The 21,385-nt window shown below is 39.1% G+C and overlaps 2 protein-coding genes across 3 annotated transcripts; one reads left to right on the plus strand and one right to left on the minus strand.

Annotated features, from left to right (window-relative positions):
* Window positions 1-69: 69 nt before the first annotated feature.
* On the plus strand, window positions 70-3,205 carry LOC136432782 (uncharacterized). Of its 2 annotated transcripts, none has more exons than XM_066424273.1 (8): window positions 70-140; window positions 620-747; window positions 960-1,123; window positions 1,295-1,383; window positions 1,616-1,742; window positions 2,031-2,064; window positions 2,444-2,623; window positions 3,019-3,205. In XM_066424273.1, exons 1-8 carry the CDS (start codon window positions 86-88, stop codon window positions 3,052-3,054), a joined length of 813 nt encoding a protein of 270 aa, XP_066280370.1. In that variant the 5' UTR covers window positions 70-85; the 3' UTR covers window positions 3,055-3,205. The 2 variants fall into 2 exon arrangements, with proteins under 2 accessions (XP_066280370.1, XP_066280371.1); XM_066424274.1 differs by having other exon boundaries at window positions 1,622-1,742.
* Window positions 3,206-4,939: 1,734 nt separating this feature from the next.
* On the minus strand, window positions 4,940-20,828 carry LOC136432783 (adhesion G protein-coupled receptor L3-like). The gene is made up of 27 exons (XM_066424275.1): window positions 20,361-20,828; window positions 18,927-19,189; window positions 16,464-16,599; window positions 16,056-16,136; window positions 15,263-15,555; window positions 14,624-14,750; window positions 12,885-12,938; window positions 12,748-12,777; window positions 12,458-12,517; window positions 12,289-12,351; window positions 11,690-11,761; window positions 11,407-11,495; window positions 10,902-11,093; window positions 10,514-10,582; window positions 10,219-10,330; window positions 9,816-10,105; window positions 9,613-9,662; window positions 8,552-8,663; window positions 7,992-8,083; window positions 7,755-7,857; window positions 7,367-7,520; window positions 6,842-6,920; window positions 6,517-6,583; window positions 6,038-6,129; window positions 5,736-5,862; window positions 5,411-5,452; window positions 4,940-5,078 (listed from the first exon to the last, which is right to left on the minus strand). The coding sequence occupies exons 1-27, from the start codon at window positions 20,458-20,460 to the stop codon at window positions 4,977-4,979; spliced, it is 3,051 nt and encodes a 1,016-aa protein (XP_066280372.1). The 5' UTR covers window positions 20,461-20,828; the 3' UTR covers window positions 4,940-4,976.
* Between the last annotated feature and the right edge of the window lie 557 nt (window positions 20,829-21,385).

Raw genomic sequence — 21,385 nt, forward strand, 5'->3', positions numbered from 1 at the left:
TAATCATAAGAAATTAATCGTTAGCTGGCAAGTAAATGGCATAGATCCTTGCCACGGTAAACTTTTTGCTTTTGCAGGAAAAAGTATGGAGCAATTGACTTCCACTTCGTCCAACATACCCGAGGTGACATCCAACATGGGTAAGGTCCATGCTCTTGTGACGTTTTGTTGAGTAGTTTTCACGGTTGAAAGCTTGATTGTTCGGAATTGGATTCAAGATGCTGCTATTTGATTTTCAATCACAAGTTTACTTACAAGTGATAGAAAAATATGTTTATCGATATATCCATTTTCATGATAAGAATTTGTAATTTTTGCTGGGACTTTTCAGTGTTCAAAAGACGTTTGCCTTCTTGAATAAATGTTAACGGTGTTAAATTGATTTTAAGGATTACTAGCTCCTTTTTATTTCCCAAAGAGCATGTAAGAATGATGAGTAGATAAACAGCCGATTCAACTATATATACGAATGTCATTAATGTCATATTGATTTGATGAGTAATATGTTTCAATTCAAGCGTGGCTGTTTCTGATTGTGTACTATAGACAAGTAATCAATAGTACTTAGTAGATTTTGAAATTGTGCAACACCATACTCACCCTGAATCATATTCGGCAGTGATTGCCTCGGTGAACGTCACCCTGACGCTAACAGTCCCGAGCTCGGTGAACCTGTCTTCATTGAGGCACTCTATCAAACAGAGTTTGGAGACGCAGGTTAAGGAATTCTGTGATGATCAATGCGAGGTAACGTATTTCTATCTATATTTGTGCAACATATCCTCTAGCCTGTGTATTCACTTTCATTCTGTTGTATCACTGATTGGCTTCTGCAATCAGTCGTTAAATATCAAGCGTTCCTCTACCATGAACGGAAAAGCAAAATGCCGTCCAAGACAGAAATGAAATAGTATTGAAGCATCAGATAGCATAAATGCATTTTGTTCATTAATGTGTAGATTGGTGAGATCTTCCTGCACATCGTAAATGGTACTAACCGTACCCGCAAGAAACGCCAAACAGACGACAAAGTTCAGATCATTGTGACCATTCAGCTCATTGTGTCGGCCAGTCAGGGTGGGGACACGTCGACAGACAGAAACATGGCAGAGGATCTACTCCAGTAAGTCAAACATTGGTTATGATAGATGCAAAATCTGTAATGTCAAATCATAAAGAATTGTGTTTTTTCGTTCTCAATCTTAATCTTCTATGAATGAAAAATCTATGCACTTCTATAGCCGACTTCTATTAGAATAGCTACATAAATGACCTTGATTTTCTTTTGCCTCAGGAAAAACGCAGACCTCTTAAGGCAACTTGCAAGGGGAAATTTGTCGGTCGACGTCGATGGCAAAAACGTTCGTCTTTTTGACAACAGCGGTATGTCATATGTCATCCTTTGATATGGTATGAAATGTACAATACCATGTATCAACTATACTCATTTTCCTCATTGTCCAAGGTTGAACTGTACTTTATTTCTCTTTTTTAATTTGTTTATAGACCTTAAGATGCGAATATCATAATAAACCTGGTCAACTTTGGTACCGATCTATACTTTGTGTAACTGAACATACAGGGTATCTTATCATGCAATTCTCTTATAATGAAGATGAAGATGAAGATGAAGACAAGAAGACTCCCCCCTCGGTGATTGGAGTGATCTGTGCTGCCGTGGCCGTCATAATCATCGTTGCCGTGGTGACCGTTCTGTTATGCCGCAGGAAACACAATCCAGAGTAAGTAATCCATTTACATTTAGGTTACAAGTTCAAGCCTTTGGTTTTTAGTAACCAGCATGAGTAGTGTCAAATATTCAGAGTTCAGTATGATCGATACGCCTTCCCTAATTTTTACGTGTAAGTCTGGGAATCATCGAGCGTGATATGTGAAGTGCAAATATTTGTCGACATATGATGATATGAAGATATACATGTACATTTACATATAGCACCAACTTTTATAATAAAAACGTTTTATGCCATGGTTTGCAAAGTTTGTTTCATAACTGCGTTTTGTGTTCACAGTGCGAATATGCCGGGGAAGAGCGGAAACGAGATGGTACGTTCTTACTGGAATTATTTGCAATTTGACCTTGTGATCTTGTGGCCTAATTTCTTTTATATGTTATGTGTTATATATTATACAAATAAAGAAAAAATAGAACCATTTGCTTTTATATTTCATCATTCTCTCACATGTGCGCGCTCATTTGAGTGTTTTTCATGACAGCGCCTCTTGTTCATGCTTCTTGCTTTATGTATAAGACTAGTACGTCATCATCATCTACTGCCTTTCATCTGCAACCGTAGAAACATATTGTAGTTGCAATCAGCCTTTGTTCAATGTGTCCCACCACCTCTTGCATCTTACATGCTTCCATGGCTCTCGGAGCTAGCACTTCTTTAAGCCTCACAATCTGCATCTTCCTGCACTTTAGAAAAATCTTGATACACCGGAGCGACGTGATCACTCAACTGGCGAAGGGTCGGTGGACAACATTATCTACAACACCGAGGACGAGGGTTTCGTGGACAACGTCATCTACAACGCCGGCGATGATGGGACCGTGGACAACGTCATCTATCAAGGACAAGACTCAACACCAAATGATCCTGAGGTAAATGTTTCAATTGTATATTGTGATTCGTTTCTGCAGAACGCAAAATTTCTAACCTAAGGTACAATGTATTTTTCAATCACTTTATAAAATAACATGTCTTTATAAAATAACGTGTGAACTGCGTAGTGCCTTAATAAGCTAAATTTTATAGAATTGTTTGTTTTGCATGTATTGTAGAAGATCTTACGAAAGTCACTGTTACGTTTTGTTGTGTCAATAAAGATTATGAATATGTTCACCATGATACGAAATACGTCTTCAGATATGAACAAAGAGGAACTAGCGGTGAACGTTTTCTTCATGTCAGTCGAATATAAAATAATTTGCTGCGCTCTAAGTCGAGTGGCATGTCCCTTTAATGTACCGTTGATGTTTATGTTTCAACCCTGCAGAATGCACCAGAGTCGCAGTACGAGAGTGTCTACTAGGACAGTGACGTCACGTCTACAGTTGACCAACAGTGTTCTTACATGCAACATTATATCGATTGGAAACCGTTGTCGATTAATTACCAATTCTATTCTACAACTTATAACCAATGCATGTGATATAGCAATTTTGCAATATGGTAAACGGATAGAATACATGTACTTTATTACACACAAATAAAATTAGTTCAAGTCACCTATTACATTAATTAAAATCATTTCCGAACTCATATCTAGTATTGTTTGGAAAGAATATACCCTGTAATTTGTCCGATGAGCATAATCTAAAACATGGATATTTCTTACAAAGTATACAACATTTTATGATATGATTAACATATTTGGCATGATCCTATTATTGGATGTATACAATAATAGCTATAGGATCAGTATACTCGCTACAAATATAAGAATGTACACTATTTATACAATCATGTTTTAGCTGATTTAATATAGGAATCTTTTGTAAAACGTGGCAATTTCTAAACGTTCCACAATTAATGAAATATACATGTTGGTTACATAGAATACATGTTTGGTATAAGAATTGCATATATGATTGGGAATAAGCTGTTTATCATAAACGTATCTTATTCAGAGACATTTCAAGTTTAAGTGGTGTTTTTCACAGGCGGCATCTTTAGACATGATGACAGTGTCCAAGGTTGAGGACAGTCTCTCAATAGCGTGGCTTTGGAAGTTGTACTCTGTGAAAAGAAAACAAACATCTGTCAAAAACTCTATAAACATGCTACTGAAATAAACTTATCAATTATCATCATAGGAAAATTTGTCTTAAATTGTCATTGATGCGATGTGAAGCACACATGGTCTTTTCGAGACACTTTTATGATAAATGGATTTACAGCTCATGATGCCTTGGTGGAAAGTCATCCCTCTCATATTCAGACCTAGTGTATAATTCAGTACAGCTACTAGTATTGATTATCATATAGTCGGGCTGCATGGGCTACTCTCCCATTGCTATGCAGCTATAAGGTCATAAGCACGCATCAATGAAGGAAATAGACGCACAATAATGATCGGCAATTAATGTGCACTTATAGGATTGATACAGATACTGAGAGTATACCGATCGCAAGACTATGATGATGAGATTTCAAACTTTTTACAAGTGGAAGTGTAAGTTGGCTATTTGACAGAAGCTCACCAACAAACACGACATTCACTAACAATGCTTTGTTCACATATAGATGTTGCTTACCAGTTTTCGTACCTTGCGTTCAAGAAACAAAAATGTAGCTTAAACGTTAAGCTGCATGAAAGGAGCAGCAAAACTCCGACCTGAAAACATTACACTTCAATACTTACTTGTAAGGAATTGATTATTGCGAAGACGTAATTTATCCATTGGTTACATGTTACTTCCCAGGCGTTATGTCATCGTAGACACCTCTGAACGGTTCATTAATAACCCTTTATTGAAAACTGTCAATGATACTATCATTCCAATCATGGGTACTTTCTTTGATGATTGAGATTCCCCTTTTGGCTTATATTTGTACTCAGTATGAATGATAGATGCCAGTTTGTCGGTCGATATCGTTTTGGTTACCTGGGTATGACTATTGGGTGGTCCAACCTTGTACCTTGCAGTGTACGGGGATAGGTCGTCACCGTTGTTGCAGGTGGCATTTTCCACGTATGTAGAGATGTGGAACTAAAACTTCCCTGTTGGGGAAAGGATCGTCATACATTCATGAAATTGCCAAACTGTATCCAATCTTATTCTATATGTCGGGCTAGACGTTCCGTTAAAAGTAAAAAAAAGGATTTCCAGTTTTATGTAAAAAATTATCGTACAAGTTACAGTGATCAGCCTCATTGATTGGTCCACATAGTTGAAACCGTTATTTTGAAATGTATAGAATATGTCAAACGTGTTTACCCGAGTGTGCACACTAACTCACCAGTGTTCGTCGGAAGGTCGTCATGCTTCCGGTGCTCTGCAAACTTTCCCTCTTCACAGATCTTTTAATTGATCGTCTCATTTCATCTTGAACCTGGCAGTCACAACATTGACACACATCTACATCACTACAAGGGCAGTACATTACGTTCTCTGTCACTCCACTTTCACGACAATCCAATTGTCAGATTTTCGAAGCATTATAGTTTGTAATAATGTTTAAGTGTAGAGGATATGGTTTGATATAAGTCAATGTTTATTTTTTCCCTCCTCCTCAATAATACATGTGAACATTTGAGGATAATTACGCACTTTTATGTCAATTGTAAGAAAGGGATGTAAACTTAGGAACCACCAACTATGTGCAACACCATAAAATACAATGAAAAAGGATTAAAAGAAATCTAATGATAATGTAAGAAGTACCTTTTCATTCAGCAGGCAGTGGAATATCAAGATAAACAGCCCCTACAGAGAATGAACATATTCGACTAAGAAACATGCATACAATACTGTCGTGAAACTTAACTTATTAGGTTTAGCTTTTGAATTACAAAAAAAGAAGAATGGACAGAACGCAATAATGGTTCGGAAGCCGTATGTGTGTTCACATATAAATTTTGCTTATTAGTTAGCTTTCTAAAAGAGGCTTTCTAAAAGAAACAAGAAGCAAAATATGTAGCTTAAACGTTACGCTGCAGGGACGGAGCAGCAAAACTCCGGTCTCAAAACATTACACATCGATACTTACTTGTAAGGAATTGATTATTGCGAAGACGTAGGCAAAGAATACGGTCTCCTTCACGATGTAAAGTACGCCCAATGCCCAAGTCACCCCCAAGACGAATATAAGAGACAAGGACACGCGGACCCAGTGTCTGCAAAAAATGATTACAGAAATATGTAATCATGCAAAGTAGACCTTTCTCATTGTTACTAAAAAAAAGGAAAATATCTATTAATAGGTAAAATCATTCTTATGATACCGATAGAATGGCATAGTACTGGGAATAGACGAATCACATAACTTATGTCCCTTTAAAAGGAGCTAACCTAATCTTTTTGCCCCGTGTTTCCTTGGATTTCCTCGTTGATCTCTTCGTATGGATGATCTTGAGCGTCATGATTAAGAATCCAATGTTCACCTATTAAAAAAAAGATGTAGCTTTAGAAGTCACCGACCCATCAATACAGGGGTTAGTATTCCAGGATTTATATGTGGGTAGTACGAAATGTGTTGATGGTAAGGTTATGAATAATCGGCCACATTTCTAAAAAGTCATTTTGGAAAGCTAGGTATCAATCAAAGGCGAAGAGAATCTGTAATTTCTCTCTTCGAGCAGTGTGAGAGGAGTTAAAACAGAGCACACAGCAGGAAACATACATAACGTGGCTATTGGAGTATCTATTTACAGGTTCAAGGTTTTCAAACGTGTTGGATCCAAAGTGACCAATCAAGATATTGCACATATACAAGGATATTTATCTTATAATATACAAAATATAATAGAATAAATGTTAATTCAGCTTACCAATATAACAAACAGCATCGGGCCCACAAAGCTAAATATGAAGTAGTTCTTCACCGCTAACCAGCAGCTAAGAATGGAAAGGGTAAGGCGAAAAAACGTGAAATGGCAAAACATTTATAGATGCATATAAAAATAAACTGAAACACTTTCTTTAAGCGAATCTACTAACTTCACAAACAGCCATCAAACTAAATCAGCAAAGAAACAAATAATAAAACAAACAACAATCAATCATTCTATAAAAGTAGCGCTCATTGAATTGTTTAGCTTATTTGATCAGCCTGCAACGGCATGGTTCAAACTTGAATAAAAAATGAAATATTACTATTTTTCTGTGCCGTATCCATCCAGCTCCATCAAGTAATTAACTGTCACCGAGGTAGCCACCACCACGCCGGGAGTCCCTGTGAAGATGTGAAGAACGTAGAAACAGTTTGGTGAAAAGAAGCAAATTGTAATTGTAGTTAATAATTAGTCCCGGATAGCTATAGTGTCTTAACTAATCTATAGTTTATTCACAGATCAGTACAATGTCATGAAGCATTTGCGTGTTTCTTTTACGTTTACGAGTATACCTGCACTGGACACTGCCATGCGCCACATTACACCATATCTGTAAATCTCTATTGGCATTGCAAAAGGCATTGGGGGTATTTTGGAATGATATGCTGTGAGAAATATGCTCACTTCAGTCTGGTCTAACCATATACATATATAAACTTTTATACTAGGTCCTATTTGGAGGTAACCATTGAGTCATTTCTCTTGGATACACACTACAATATGTAACTTGAAGACGAGTACTGCTTATCCCAAGCAAGAGCTTTACGTTAGCAATGTATGAACTTACCGTAGCCGATCAGGTAGTAGTATAGCATCCGGGAACCCTTTAAGTTGAAGATCTTGACAAGTATAACGTATAGCTCTATCCCTTCCACACACATCCAGGCGAAAACAGTCAGGAAGAGATAGTGGAGAGCAATGGCGGTGGCAGTACAGACAGCCTGTGGGTTTAGAAAGAAAGCTCATCCGTGTTGGTGGAAAGGTTTTGAGCTCTTGATCTAAACACAAAGGTCTTAGATTTAAACTTTGGAATGCATAAAACGAACTACAACTAGTTGAAGGTTTGTTATGAACAAGCCTAATGAATATTTGCAGTTTTACCAGTATCTTGGAATTTCAATATGTAGTACCTACGACCACTGAGGTCATGAGTGAGTGAGTGAGTGAGTAAGTACCTTATTCTGCGTTTTGTCGACTGCAGCTAGGAAGACCACCTCAGCAACTAGCAGACAGACGCACATGTTTGCGAGGATGATGGTTCGGGGACAACGTACTCGTCTGAAATAAGATGGCAGACATTCGTTAGATGGCGTCTGCTCACGGCTGACGCAGTCCCTGCTTAGTAGTGAATTTTATGAGATGTAAGTAAAAGAGATATTCTAAAATAAAAGTCAAGAATTCGTGAACTCTACCTGCTTCCCACGAAGGCAAAGATGCAGAAGAGGAGACAGAAGATTGAGATGATGCATCCGATGTAGGTGATGACATGAAGAGCAAATTCATCCTGGAAAATATAAACATGAGTTACCTAAACTTAAGGTATTGACACCATGGTACCAAGTCATTAGACTACACAATTGATTTTGACATTTAATGTTTCACTGCTCCGTAAGAATTGAACAGGAACAAGAATATTGCTGACAAATTACAATACTTCTTTGATGCTGTATCTAAAGCTGAAACATTGATGATAAGAATAGGGGTTTTCCGCATTTATTATTGATATCTGTAAACTTGCCCAAAACGCTTCCTGTGCTTTAATATGGATTTTAGCATAACCGTGTGGCAGAACAAACATATAACTAATTAGTGGTTATTAACAAAATCAATTTTTTCCAGAGAGGAAGAATCGTTCAATAGCTCATCTCGCAGTTTGTTTTTCAACAAAATAAAGCTAAGAAAGTGGTTTTAGAATACAAAGTCTCTAAAATATTTTTTTTTCACGTAATACATTAGGCATCCACGTACGCACCTTATGTCCTATAACGTCCACCAGGATGGCAAAGTTAGTAAGATGGTTACATTCACAGACGGTGTAGCCATCATCGCTCTCTTTCGCTGTACAGCCCTCTGTAGACCAATTTCTTGAGAAATAATCACAAAACGAGGTTAGAGAGTTTACATATTCAGGCAGTCAACGTTTCTGTTGGAAGGATTTCAACAGTCAATATCATATCTATTCTATATAAAACAGCAATCTAAAGCTAAAGCTGAATCATTCAATCTCGAATCCACGGACATCCTAGATCGTGAAGAACGCTGGTTCGAACGGGGAATTAGAGAAGCAATATATGAGAGGATGTACAATCCCGCCCTCAACAGGAAAGGGGGTCTACGCGTTCAACTTTCAGGCACCTGGGATAATGCACTGCCCCCCACCCCCCACCCCCGGACAAGCAACATTTAGTTACTGTACTAGAACAACAGTAGCTAATTGAACTATTGGCATAAACTTTGTCTTGAATTAATCTTCTTTTTGAAGACTACTTCAAGACATCCTAAATTGTCTTAACCTCATTAACATATCTATTCAGAGTTTTGGTATAAAACCTGGTGTTCTCAGTCCTATCGTTAGTCACTGTCTGAAACGTCTGACTGTTTCAAAATCTTATCCAGTTGCTTGAGTAATTATTTTTGGCCTAAAGCTGAATCTAATTAATCGACTAATAATCTAATTATCTTTGTGTCCTCGAGCGTTTGATGGTGAATGGATATCTGAACACTTTTAAACCTCGTGCATCTCATTCATTCATCTATTGTATTTTGTTAACGTCATGTAAGAACAATCATATTATCTTTCTAATGGGCTACCCTGTATTGAACCAGTGAGTCTCTTATTAGCATGATAATGAGTTTCGATGAAGATTAGACATCCAGGTAATAAGATACGCCAAAAAGCAATTACTCAAACAACTGGATATGATTTTGGAAACGGTCATGACCGTTTCCAAAATCATATCCAGTTGTTTGAGTAATTGCTTTTTGGCGTATGATAATGAGTTGTTGAAAAAAGAGAGACACAAAAGAACTCACGCAATGGACTGGTCCCAGAAGGAACAGGATGACGTAGATAAATCAACCGTCTACAAAAAAGGAGACGAAATAGACAAAGTTGAGTTACAATTCATTTTGATGTGTTGATAATGTTAAAGAGAAATGCAACGGGAGGTCGAAGCAGATGCAGTAGTGATGTTAACGTTTCAGCTGATAAATGCACATACGAACTTGCCACATACCTCGTTTAGCCTTGCATGTCCCAAGGTGATGGTAACGTTACCACCAAGCTCGGTCTCAGTAGAGGAACTGTTTACAAGGGTTGCAGATATAACACGAGAATTGACTATTGTCTTCTCCGGTCTGGTGTTGTAGTAATCCCCTAACGTGTTGTACAGCGCCACTACGACTTGTTTGTCAACTGGTGGGAGTGTGATTCTGTCGATCACTCCAGACCATTGGGAAGAACTGCCAACCTTCGTCAGGTTGGGATAGGTGGCGTTAACAGTTGAAGGAGGGACAATGTCCATCACTGCAAAAATAAAAGCAAAAGATTCAATTCAAACCTTACAATTTAATATTTCTATATCTAACATTAAAAAAACAGAATATTTCCCAAAGCCAAAGCAAACGATTTAGACCTACCGACATTCTCCTCGGAAATTGAGAACGTTTCACTCGGCACAGTCTTGGCCAACAGTAACCCCGCTTTCTCCAAACTGTCGCTGAGACTGGCAGCCAACTTTGGCTTGGCTCCCTATCAATATTACAAGCTTGTTTAATAGTAATCAAGGTAAGGCGTTGCAAAGGATTGTACAAATGCAACAAGGACACAAAGGGAGAATTCAGGTCATTGTGGGACAGCTTATCTTTATATTTGTTAGCATCAAATGGAGTTCATGACATAAACGGTACTACTGAAAAATAGATGAATACTTACCGAGGGAACATCGTTCCAAGCTTGTCTGTACTTGTCTTTTAATACGATGCTTCCGCATTGTACCATGGCCTGTGGATAAGTAAGTAAATATATTCTCTTGTCACTAAGATCAGATGAGCAGACTATAGAAACGGTGGGAAATGCAACGATTCGGATGCGTTGTTCATTTAGCTACATCATCATTTTAACAAATTTATTTTTAACATCATGCACATCTTTTCCCTGGGTCCCAAGCAATACTCGTCATTTGTAGTTAAAGAAAAAATTAGAATGATAAGCTGATTGAACAGGAAGGCTTCAAAGCGAAACTTAAATATCTCTAATAGTGTTGGATAAAACACAAGTATAATCTAGTCAACAGATAATTTTCTTCACTATTCATACACACCTGGGTAAAATCGGTTGCAATGCCTTTCCTTTCTTCTTGAGGCACGTTTTGAAGCTGTCGCTCCTGTATCTCCACCAAAATGCTGAGCATTCGAACGATTTCAATGATGTCCCCACTGAGGAGGATTGTGAACTCGCGAAGCTGATTCAGAACCATAGAAATGGCCTCCCCTGGAGATACGCTTTGTTTGAGCTGTTATATAAACAAATACAAAAAAATCGTTAGTAGTTGGTGTCTTATATTCTTTTATTCCCCTACACATAGTTTTTGATGTGATATGGATGCAGTTGTACAATGCAGTATGGTATACATGATATAGGTTGATGGTTACTGGCATTTACGTGTATACAGTATTTCAAGAAGACAAGATTGCAAACAACTACAAGTGGAAATGCATAGCGACTCATGTTAAGTATATACTTAAAACCGTGTACATGAAATGTTGACAGTAATTAAATGATAAATATGAACTTGCTTGGACGGAAGACAATGTTGTCATACTTACAGAAGTTTGCAACTCTCTGACCCAAGGTGATGTATTGTTGGACACGTTAGACTGGCCTTGGCAGGTGCCGTCACTGCTGCAGTTTGGAACTAGGGAGGAAGACGGATAATTAGAATTATCATCGATGTTTCTAAAGCTGATAATTATCACGTTGTTTAAATTGAAAACCGGATCACCTTTATGTCTTTTTAGATCTATTCCCATTAAGTACATCACTAATTCAATTACGCAAGGTGAAATCATTATGCTCAAGGGCCAATCAAATAGCCACATAATCTCATACCATCCGTCGTAGTGATTGGCACAGTTGACGTCGTTGCTTGACCACTGGTGGATGTGTAGGTCGTCAGTGTGCCTGCAAAAGATGTTCAAGTAAAATATTCAATCTGAGGTGTAATGTGTCATGATTTGCCAAATGTGTGGCAATTAGACGTTCAAGTTACAGGAAACATGTCGTGGATGACTCCGATCCTTTGATGACTTACTGAGACAAAGACAGCTCTACCAAAACCTTAGAAAGAATTCAACCGACTGCAGTCAAACGGTGGTGTTGTTGCTTCGCGATCACCAACAAGCAAAATAACAGCATCATTAAAAGCAGCATTGAAAACTAACCAAGACGTTTTGAAATCATGTTTATCTTTTGAATGTGCAAAAATTAAAACATTTGAACCCACAATGACCTATCATCTACTCAGTAGTAGACAGTACACGCACCTTCCTTACTTTTGGATAAAGTATAGTTTGTTGCATTCGGTTCACTCAAGTTCATATCATAACTTAAACCATACGAAAGAGCATTATAATTGTGCATACCCAAGGGCATTAAACATGTCGAATGTTTATTTCCCGCCAAAATAGTAGACACAAAATCTAACTTACTGCTGGCCGAAGTAAACCTTGCTGTTGTTGTTGTTGTTGTCGAAGTAGTATGCCTTGATGTACCTGTACCAATGAAAAGATGTGATTTGTAATAGTCAATGATGATTCTGATCATCATTCCAGTGCGCATGAAAATAGATAACCAAGCATTGTATAGAAACTTGCTTACTCTTCTCCAAAGTTGATCTTCTTGTTGTTGCTGTTGACGCTGTGGTCTTCAGAGAGGTACCTAAGACAGTGAAACACAATGATTATCATAATTAATAAACTTAAACCAGTCATTAAAAGACAAAGTCGTCATCTTACTATCTTCCGCAGATGAATTATTATTCCTAAATCAGTTGTGTTCAAAATATTTTGGAAAATAAAGAACAAATTACGTTGTTACTTCACTCAACTGTAATATATGTAAACCAGAGTAGGACAAAAAAATCAACGGTGGTGCAAAAATTAACTTACTGCCTTCCGACGTCAGCCGTGTCGTACTCACTGAAATAGTAGGAATAGTAAGTGCCAAATAATCTATGTACGTAAGAACTGTCTGAAACGATAATGATGTCAACGTTCGTAATGATACAGAAAACTGACTGACTTACTGCTCCTCAGAGTTGACGGTATTGTAGTTGTTTTAGTCGTGGTAGTTGAGGGCTCTGTGAACAAGATAGATCATGTAATTCTGAGTTTGTGTTTTATTGGTTTCGTGCAGACCAAGTGCAAGGAGCAACAACATTGTATCAGATAAGTTTTTTTAGAGTTGTAGTAATGCTGTGGATGCCTTCGACAATACAGTCACCCAGTCTACAGTGGTCGCTCAAGGCACAAACAGTCAAAATAGACAGGTGGCCACTGCATAGGCAGAATTCTCAATGCTTGGGTCGATGGGGAAAATAATCTATGGCAACACAAGAAAATTGACTTCAGTGGCCAGGTACAAACTAATACTTTAATAATGAAGGCTTTTTGTCACGTTTTAAGGCGGTCTGTAATTAGCCTAATTACTACCGGTCCGGCCATTCACCTCTCGTACCCTCAGGGCCCGGCCAACACGCCAAACAACTCGTGTCGGGAGGGGGGCAGGCAGACTGACGCCATTGAAAGGGCGGTACAGAATAGAAGCTGGAATATCTACAATAAAATATAAAGCCTCCTCTGTGTGAGGTGAATATAACTTATCAAGAAAACGTAAATACAAGTTGTAATTTATAAGTTGCATGTAGGATTCAGTTTCGTCATGCACCCGTGGTAACTTCTCCCCAAACGTACCCCGTCTGACTGGTAATACATATACTGTAGCTTGTCACTCAGAGGTGCTGTGAGGTCAAGCTTGCTCTAACTGATAAGTGTGTGTCCCAGAATCTGGGTCGACCAAGGTCTGCAGTTGAGAGTGTGTACTTGTATATATATAAGAGTTGTGCTACCTATCATTAGCCGCGTACAACGCGTACTATATGGCTGCGATTGGCAAATCGTGGACGATGAACAAGAGAATACTCTATTAAATGACAATGACAGAAATAGAAAAACATTTTTTAAACAAACTTAAAAAACGACAAATTTCACAAAAATTTGGACTTAGAATGGATACCGCACCACATCGGTGTGTTTGTAATTATCGATATTCCATATCAGCCTTCATAGCGCGCGGATTGCCCTCCCCTACATGTGTCATTGTGTGCCCTCAGTCTGACTATATAACAAAGGTCCTACTGTGTCATGCCTGAGGACGATTCCCTTGCAATCAGCTTGCTATTGTGATAGAGCATTGAAATGATTCTGTCATTCCATACTTGTAATCATTCAATTCTTAGTACAATCAATCACTGATATATCGGAATAGATAATGACAGTAGGGCAGTGTGCATTCGGTGAAAAATGCGTGTCAATTTTCCTTTGGAACGGTACATGTAGGAAAAAAGTCGACAAAAGAGCAGATTAAAACTATTCCTGTCAAAATGGTTTAGGGAATTTAGCCCTCGTAACCCCTGCTTGTCCTATTAGGCCAGTTAGTCCTTGCACTCAGTTAGTTAAGTTTGTCTCAATCATGATTTTTCTGGCTTAGGCAGAAGAGATACTGTCCAAATACGACTCGTGTAACCTGTCACCTTAAAGCTTTAAGTGGCCTTTAGGTCTTGTTATGTGGTGACCATGGCGTAAGTAGTTCAGTGCCTAGAAGTGGGGTATCTTGGCCAGTATTGAGTAAATGACTCATTAGGAATATACGCTGCATGTTAACCTTCAAAAGGCAGCATCAACAACCAGACAAGCATTTCCCATATGCCCCTTTCTTGTAAAAAAACACATTCAAGAATATGATACAGAATAAAGAAATACTGACGGTGGTGCGTTCCTTCAGTCCTGAATGTTATGCAGTCCGTCGCTGTGTGCTGACCGACGGAGGTGCAGGTGACGCCCAGTTGGAAAACCAGCGGGCCTAACCGGGACACAGCCGTGGTGTAATTCCACTAAGAACCAACAGATGAATATCGTCATTGTTTCAATTTGTATTTTGTATTTGTATCTACTGACATTGAAATTGTCAATGTCTCCATTATAACTTTTCGCTGTATATATTTTCCAGTCTTCTGTTACTAATTTATCTGCTACATTGCTTCCCCATCAGTGTCCAGTATTGAAGTTGAATCAACTTTCGCACGCTTAGAAAATACGACCTAATGTTGAATAGACCAATTATATTTCATTCTTAACTCTGTACAGCATTTGCCTACCTATTGTAGCACAAGCTAACTAATGTCCTCCTAGGAATGGAACATATATCAAACAGAATGACAAAAGTCACACTGTGACTGTGTTTTGTCTGTCTAACATTAACAGTATTATTTTTGCCAAATTGTCAAGCTCAGTGTAAGATTTTACCTTCCTTGCAACTGTTGCTGTTGCCAATTAGATACACGGTGTAACGCTTAATATGTACTGTTTGGTAAAGTGATTATATGAATGATTACGGTCCCCTCACCTTGAGAAACCAATGCCTCGTGCAGTTTCCCTTGTTGATCGTGTCCTTGTAGCCAATGCCAAAGATGTCGCCTGCAACATTTCGTCCAAGAGAAGCTATGTTCTTCCATCCTCCGTTCTCTGAATACCGCTGTGTGGTCACAGAACAAGTCCACGGCCCGCAGAAGGTTGGGGAGATTTTCTGTTTTGTGACCTGCGAAGTCGGCCAGTCTGTGTTACTCCAGCGCACCGGTGAAGTGCGGCGGTACAGGTGCTGTCTGTCGTCTGCGAACGTCCACTGACACTCCGATTCACCTGCAAAGTATAACGTTAATGAGCATTTTCAGAACTGTCACTTCGAGATATTTGCATTCTCTGATAGCATGATGAGAGGGAATTCCTTGGTTTAGCAATTGTATTAAAAAAGCAGCAACACGACTACAAGAGTAGTGTTTTATAGAACACACCGGTGACGCTAGTTAAATGTTGATTATGCAAGTCGGTAGAAGATTCCCATAACTACTGAGGAAATGTAATAACTAATTTGGGTTCCATGATAGGACTCTCAAAAACACGGCATACATGTAACTAAGAAAGAGAGGAAAGTCGACTGAGGAAAGTCAATTATGCAAACTGATTGCCTCATTTGCATGAATTCATCGACTGAGCAATTACATTAAACAAATCAACAACAACAGCACAAACTGTGGTAGGACTAGGGCACGATACATAGTGTTACCAAAATACGGTCTACCAATAAACAACATATGTTTTGTAATAATAAGCGTATATGTATAAGAATGAATGAAACTTACCATTTGCAAGAGAAGTGTGTGATAGTTGTGGTTGTGCTGTACTCGTTATGGTGACGTCACGAGATGTTTCCAAGGTTTCAGCTGTTGTGATAAATGCACACACTAAGGTAAGCAGTCATTAGTTTAAGGGCAAAAAGAGTTCACCGGAAGTATCATCTATAAATGTACCATAATGATATCTCTCTATCACGTCGATATTGATTTTGGTTTCACCACACGGATTTGAGACCTAGACGAGGTCATGGGTTAATCTTTTGTTATCACAAAAAGTTCGTAGAGTTGGAATAGTTAGTCTTAAATAGCAAGAATAACCCTTACATCCTTGGAACCTTGATCAATATAGGTTATCTTTGTGTATGTATTTAGTCACCCAGCGATGCTGCTGTGTTATTACAATAATGTCCCTACCTATCAGTTTCTCTGTTGTTCTCAATGTCAGACAGTTCGTTTTTGTATTCATGGCACCAAGAAAGGAAAGTGTGCACGTAACGTCTAAGTAGATGTCCATCCCGTCCAACCGAGTGATGTCTGAAGTCACCTCCCACTAAAATAATGCAACATACAGGCCATTAAGTATCGACGTGCTAACGCAAACGTTCCAAAGATAGACACGCATGTATGTGTACGCTTTGTAGAATTGATTTGCTGTAGTAAAACTGGTCTGCTGAATATCAACTAGATGAATGTGTCATGAAGTCATGGAGTGGACATGAAAGACGCCGCTACTATCGCTTGACTTTTGTGGAGAATGGTAGATATAGAAATAATATCAAACTGTACGAAATATAATGAATTGACCCTTTTCAAATTCAAAAGTATCATATATTTCAGAGGTTTCTAAAATGTTGCCAACTATCAACTCCCAAGAAACTAAACAAAGATGTCAACTTTCTCTTCGATGTCGGCTACGTTATCGCCAAATTAAGCATCAATACGTCTGGTTGAAATAAACGTCCGTTCGTGTGACCTGTGACCACACAAACCAACAATCGTGGTTGCTTCCAAGTGTTTATTGAGTTAATGAAGCAGGACGGAGGAAATTGGGCAGAGTGTGTTTGGCAGAGTGAGCAATATAGTCCAGAGGCATAGCTGGAAACATTAGACGAATTGTGCTGATTTGTCTGAAAGTACCAGATCTTGCGCACCTGTATTGGAAGATATTCTGCACAAATCTGGATAAGGAGGCATCTCAATTTCTTAAAAGTATAACCCCTCCAAACAGCTATACCACTGAACAAAGCGTGAATAGGTACAATGAGCTATTATCTTCTTGGTGTTTTAGCAAAGATAGGAAGTCATGAAGTCATGATCCACAAAGATGGACAAGGTCCTATGATTTTTTTTCAAAATAGAGGTAGGCTGCCACAAAACCAACGCTTTTGCATACGAGTCAACTAGCAATATATCGTATGATTATTATATACATGCATCAGGGCACACCGATTTGCGATACAAGGCATAGTGTTTTTCCGGTAATCTAAGCTCTTAGACTTTAGTCTGTTCTGTGTCCAGGGGTCTGTGTCAGAGTGGCAAAAAGTCATCCAAGGACACCATGACTCATTCAAACTGATGTATAGGTAAGAATTGGTCCATTCTAGATCTGTACGTACATATTTTTGTGTATCTTATTTTTCCAGATTTTCTAACACGGTTGACACGTTGGTGGGCTGGGTGTCTTTAATATGTTGACACAAGAAAAAGCATTTGTGATTCACCATCCATATAAAGACACGATGACTCATTCAGACTGATACATAGATTAAAATTGGAACACGCGGTACGTGTATTGTATTTGCCCAGATTTTCTAACACGAATATCATCAAATAAACGAATCTTGATGTTGCACAATAAGTGACTGTCTGTGTGAGGTAATCATGGGCTTGGAGGAGTTTATCGTCTACAATGTCGAGCGACTGCAATCATGTAATTGGGGAGCATTAAAGGTTTGAACAGGACTTTGTGTGGAATGAAAGACTGTATTGTTAAAGACAACTTATCAGATGCTTAGGTATGACTCAATCGAAGATCAAAGAGTACAATGCAACAAGCAGCACCAGTTAAACCTTCATTGCCCTTGGGTCACGTTCAATAGAAGACAATAGAAGGTATTCATCAACAATGCATGTCAAACGTCTCCTTCTAGTATCTAGACCAGACATTTCTCTCTTATTGTTTGACTACTGATATGATCCATATCTAAGATCTTGATTCGGTGACAGTAACAGCCGTAGGAACTGATTACCTCAAGTGCCCTTGCTGTAACATTACTGCCGCAAGGTTTGGTAAAGGTCAGAGGAGATTCTTGGGTAGATAAGAAAAACCAGGCTAATCATCCGAACCAGCCAAGTGTACTCGCACATTGAGGTCTCTGTGCATGCCTTTCATGATAATATGATGGCATGAAACGCTTTTGTACTGTGTGAATGTTTCATGTTTGTATATATGCATAGATTATAGAATTGTATGCTTTGTCCTTCGGAAGCAGCTGGTTAATACTTGGAAATGACGAGGGGCACTTAATTATCGAAGTGTCATACCTAGCGTGTCAAGCATGTCTTAAGTATACCCAGTAACATCTGGAATATAACAACATGCCTGGTTTTGAGACTCAGCAATAATATTAGTAAGGCCCCCATTCCACTTGAGGGCGCTCTCGCCGCTCTCTCTCTCGCTGCAACCTAAAATTGGCCAGAGCGCAGTGAAAGCACCAACCCCCGGCTGAAAAACGTTGACGCTCTCTCGGCGCTCAGGCCAATTTGAGGTCGCGGAGAGCGCGCGGAGAGAGCGGAATGGGGGTACAACGACGACAGGTATTCCGGGCATCCGATTGTTGTCGTGTCACGCTTAAGAAAACAAATTTATGCACTCACCTGAATAAACCACTGTCTCCGACAATGTTGCGCTCGTCCATTTTCTTCGTGGGCTATGGTGAAAGCGTTGTCTGCAACACCATCCCCTAGTGATGACAGATCCTTCCACTGTCCGTCCTGTAGGAACTTCTGAGACGTGATGAAACATGACCACCCCCAGCACGTTTCCGGGGAGACAACAGGCCAGTCTTGGTCGGGCCAGTGTATCTGGCTAGTCCGACGGTACAGATACTGTCCGTGGTCGGCAAGTGTCCATCTACACTCTGTAACAACAGTATACTATTGAAGACAGCCCTATCTATGCATATAGAATCAGCAGTCAATAACTTAAAGTTTTATATTTCTATTACTTTGCATAGCACTCGCATATGTTACTCGTATTAGTTTGATCTCATTTTAGTTAAGCCATATTTGATTTATGTTTCACTTGTTTGTCTTTGTCTAAACGTTTGTTGCTTTTCTGTGGCGGGGTAATATAAGTTATTGTACTTGAGTGAAGCGCAACTATGTCCATATCTTTGTTACCGTACTTCTAATAAAATACTATTAGTGAAAATCACTTATAATAAGTGAAAATATTCCCACCAATACACCTCTCTGTTTCTTTCACACCATTTCCAAATCAACTGCTTCGTCATCATGAGCGTAACCTACATACCGAGAGCTTTGAAGATTTATGGTGTTTTTGTCAATGCTATTTAATAGTTTCTGCCACAGGATGCGGGCAGTGAAATAGACAATAGATTTTAGTTTGCAGTGTAGAAAAACATACATCTTCAAATCTAGTCCATGTCGACTGGAATCTGACCTGAATGTAAGGTGATGATAAGCACACGCAATGCACGGTATAGGTTTGAAAGGAGAGTTTGAAAAATCTCACCCAGAGATGAGGGACACTAAAAAAAATCAGGGCATATGTATGAAGTCTTTATTCAAGGTTCACAAAAACTCAAATCTTTGTGGCCATGTCGCATGGGACGCCATTTTGAAAATCAGTAACGTTAGGTTAGAGATAGACGGAAAAACATCGACGTTTGAGCTGCAACCAAATATGCGTGGGTCACATTTACGTTTTACCTACCCACTTCTTTCTGTTTATGTTATACATGTATGTGTATATTAATAAAACTTCGAAGAGATTCTTATTTTGTAGACTTCACAGCGCGAGTATCGCATTAAACGACCCTTGCTACTGTGATCATGGTCTTAGCGTCTTGCCTGTGTTTTTCTCGCTTCTTACCTACCGATTTTCAAGAGGCATAGCCAGTAAAGTAATGATATTGATAAGTTTTGGTGGACCTTGAAAAAAGGCGTTGCTGTTTGCAATCATGCCCCCAAACTTAAGCTGTGTCCCTTGTATCAGGGTGAGGCCGTGAACTTTTTAACGACCGTCGGATGATTATGTGACTGTATGTTGTTTCAATGTCTACTTACCACTGCTGTTGTTGTTTCCTCCCAATCCTTTTACTCCCGGTGCCTTGACGAGAAGACAGACATACAGGAAAAACCACACGCACCGATCTGTTGTAGCCATGTCTATGAGTCACTAAGTCATCCAAGGTTACACGTCTTCGCTGGCAGCTAGCGTTGTTTACGACCTTGTCTTCTGTCCTCCCGATGTTCCAAGACAAAATGCAGTTACAAGTTATCCAAGGTACAACCGTACTCTATGTACAGCGTTCTGATCTCGCAGAGTTTCTCCTAAACATGTCCTTCTCAGAGAAATCTTGCATGGCTTCAAACTCGTCCATTAACCGGTAGTGACTTGTTAGTCAACAGGTCCGACTAGATGTCAGAACTCTACATGAAGGTCTAGCGAGACAGCTGTAGCCCCGGGCAAACCGTGCTCGCAACTCAGAGCCAGGCTCATCACGAGCTCCCTGCGTGATTGTCAGAGACTCTTGAAGTAAATTCTGATAGACGAGCTCTAAATGTGTAATCTGTATTTTTATGTTGGTCCTGATTAGTCTATGCATACTGCGTGCAGGCTTTAGTGTTGAGTGTTTTCTCGGCACGTTGCTACGCCTTCTCGTGAAGGTCGAAAATACTCTTTACTCCAAATCGCCCTACACGAAATTGTTGAACTTAATGTACTATGAACTATGTTTTCCTCAGCATAGAAATTAGTCTCTATCTCCCTTTCAATAATTCTGCATTGAATTTGTAGAATCTAATGAGGAAAAACATAGTTGACTGCAGTGGACACAGAGTTTGTGCTCACTGAGTTGTGTAATCACGGAGTTCGGCGACCTGAAGAACAGTACTCAGTAGTGATTATAGCAGAATAATCACTAATGTTTCCAAGGTTGCGTCAGTGAGTTTTACGATGTTCGTGTCAGCATTTACGCTGATTAGTACATTGGTGAATAATTTCATTAGGTTGGTGGATGACTGAATAGAAAAGTTCTTTATTCACAACAACGTATGCCCACGAGTCTCGTGTAAATACAGGAGGTTCG

This window comes from Branchiostoma lanceolatum, chromosome 4 (assembly GCF_035083965.1).
Source record: "Branchiostoma lanceolatum isolate klBraLanc5 chromosome 4, klBraLanc5.hap2, whole genome shotgun sequence".
In the NCBI taxonomy this organism is placed as follows: domain Eukaryota; kingdom Metazoa; phylum Chordata; class Leptocardii; order Amphioxiformes; family Branchiostomatidae; genus Branchiostoma; species Branchiostoma lanceolatum.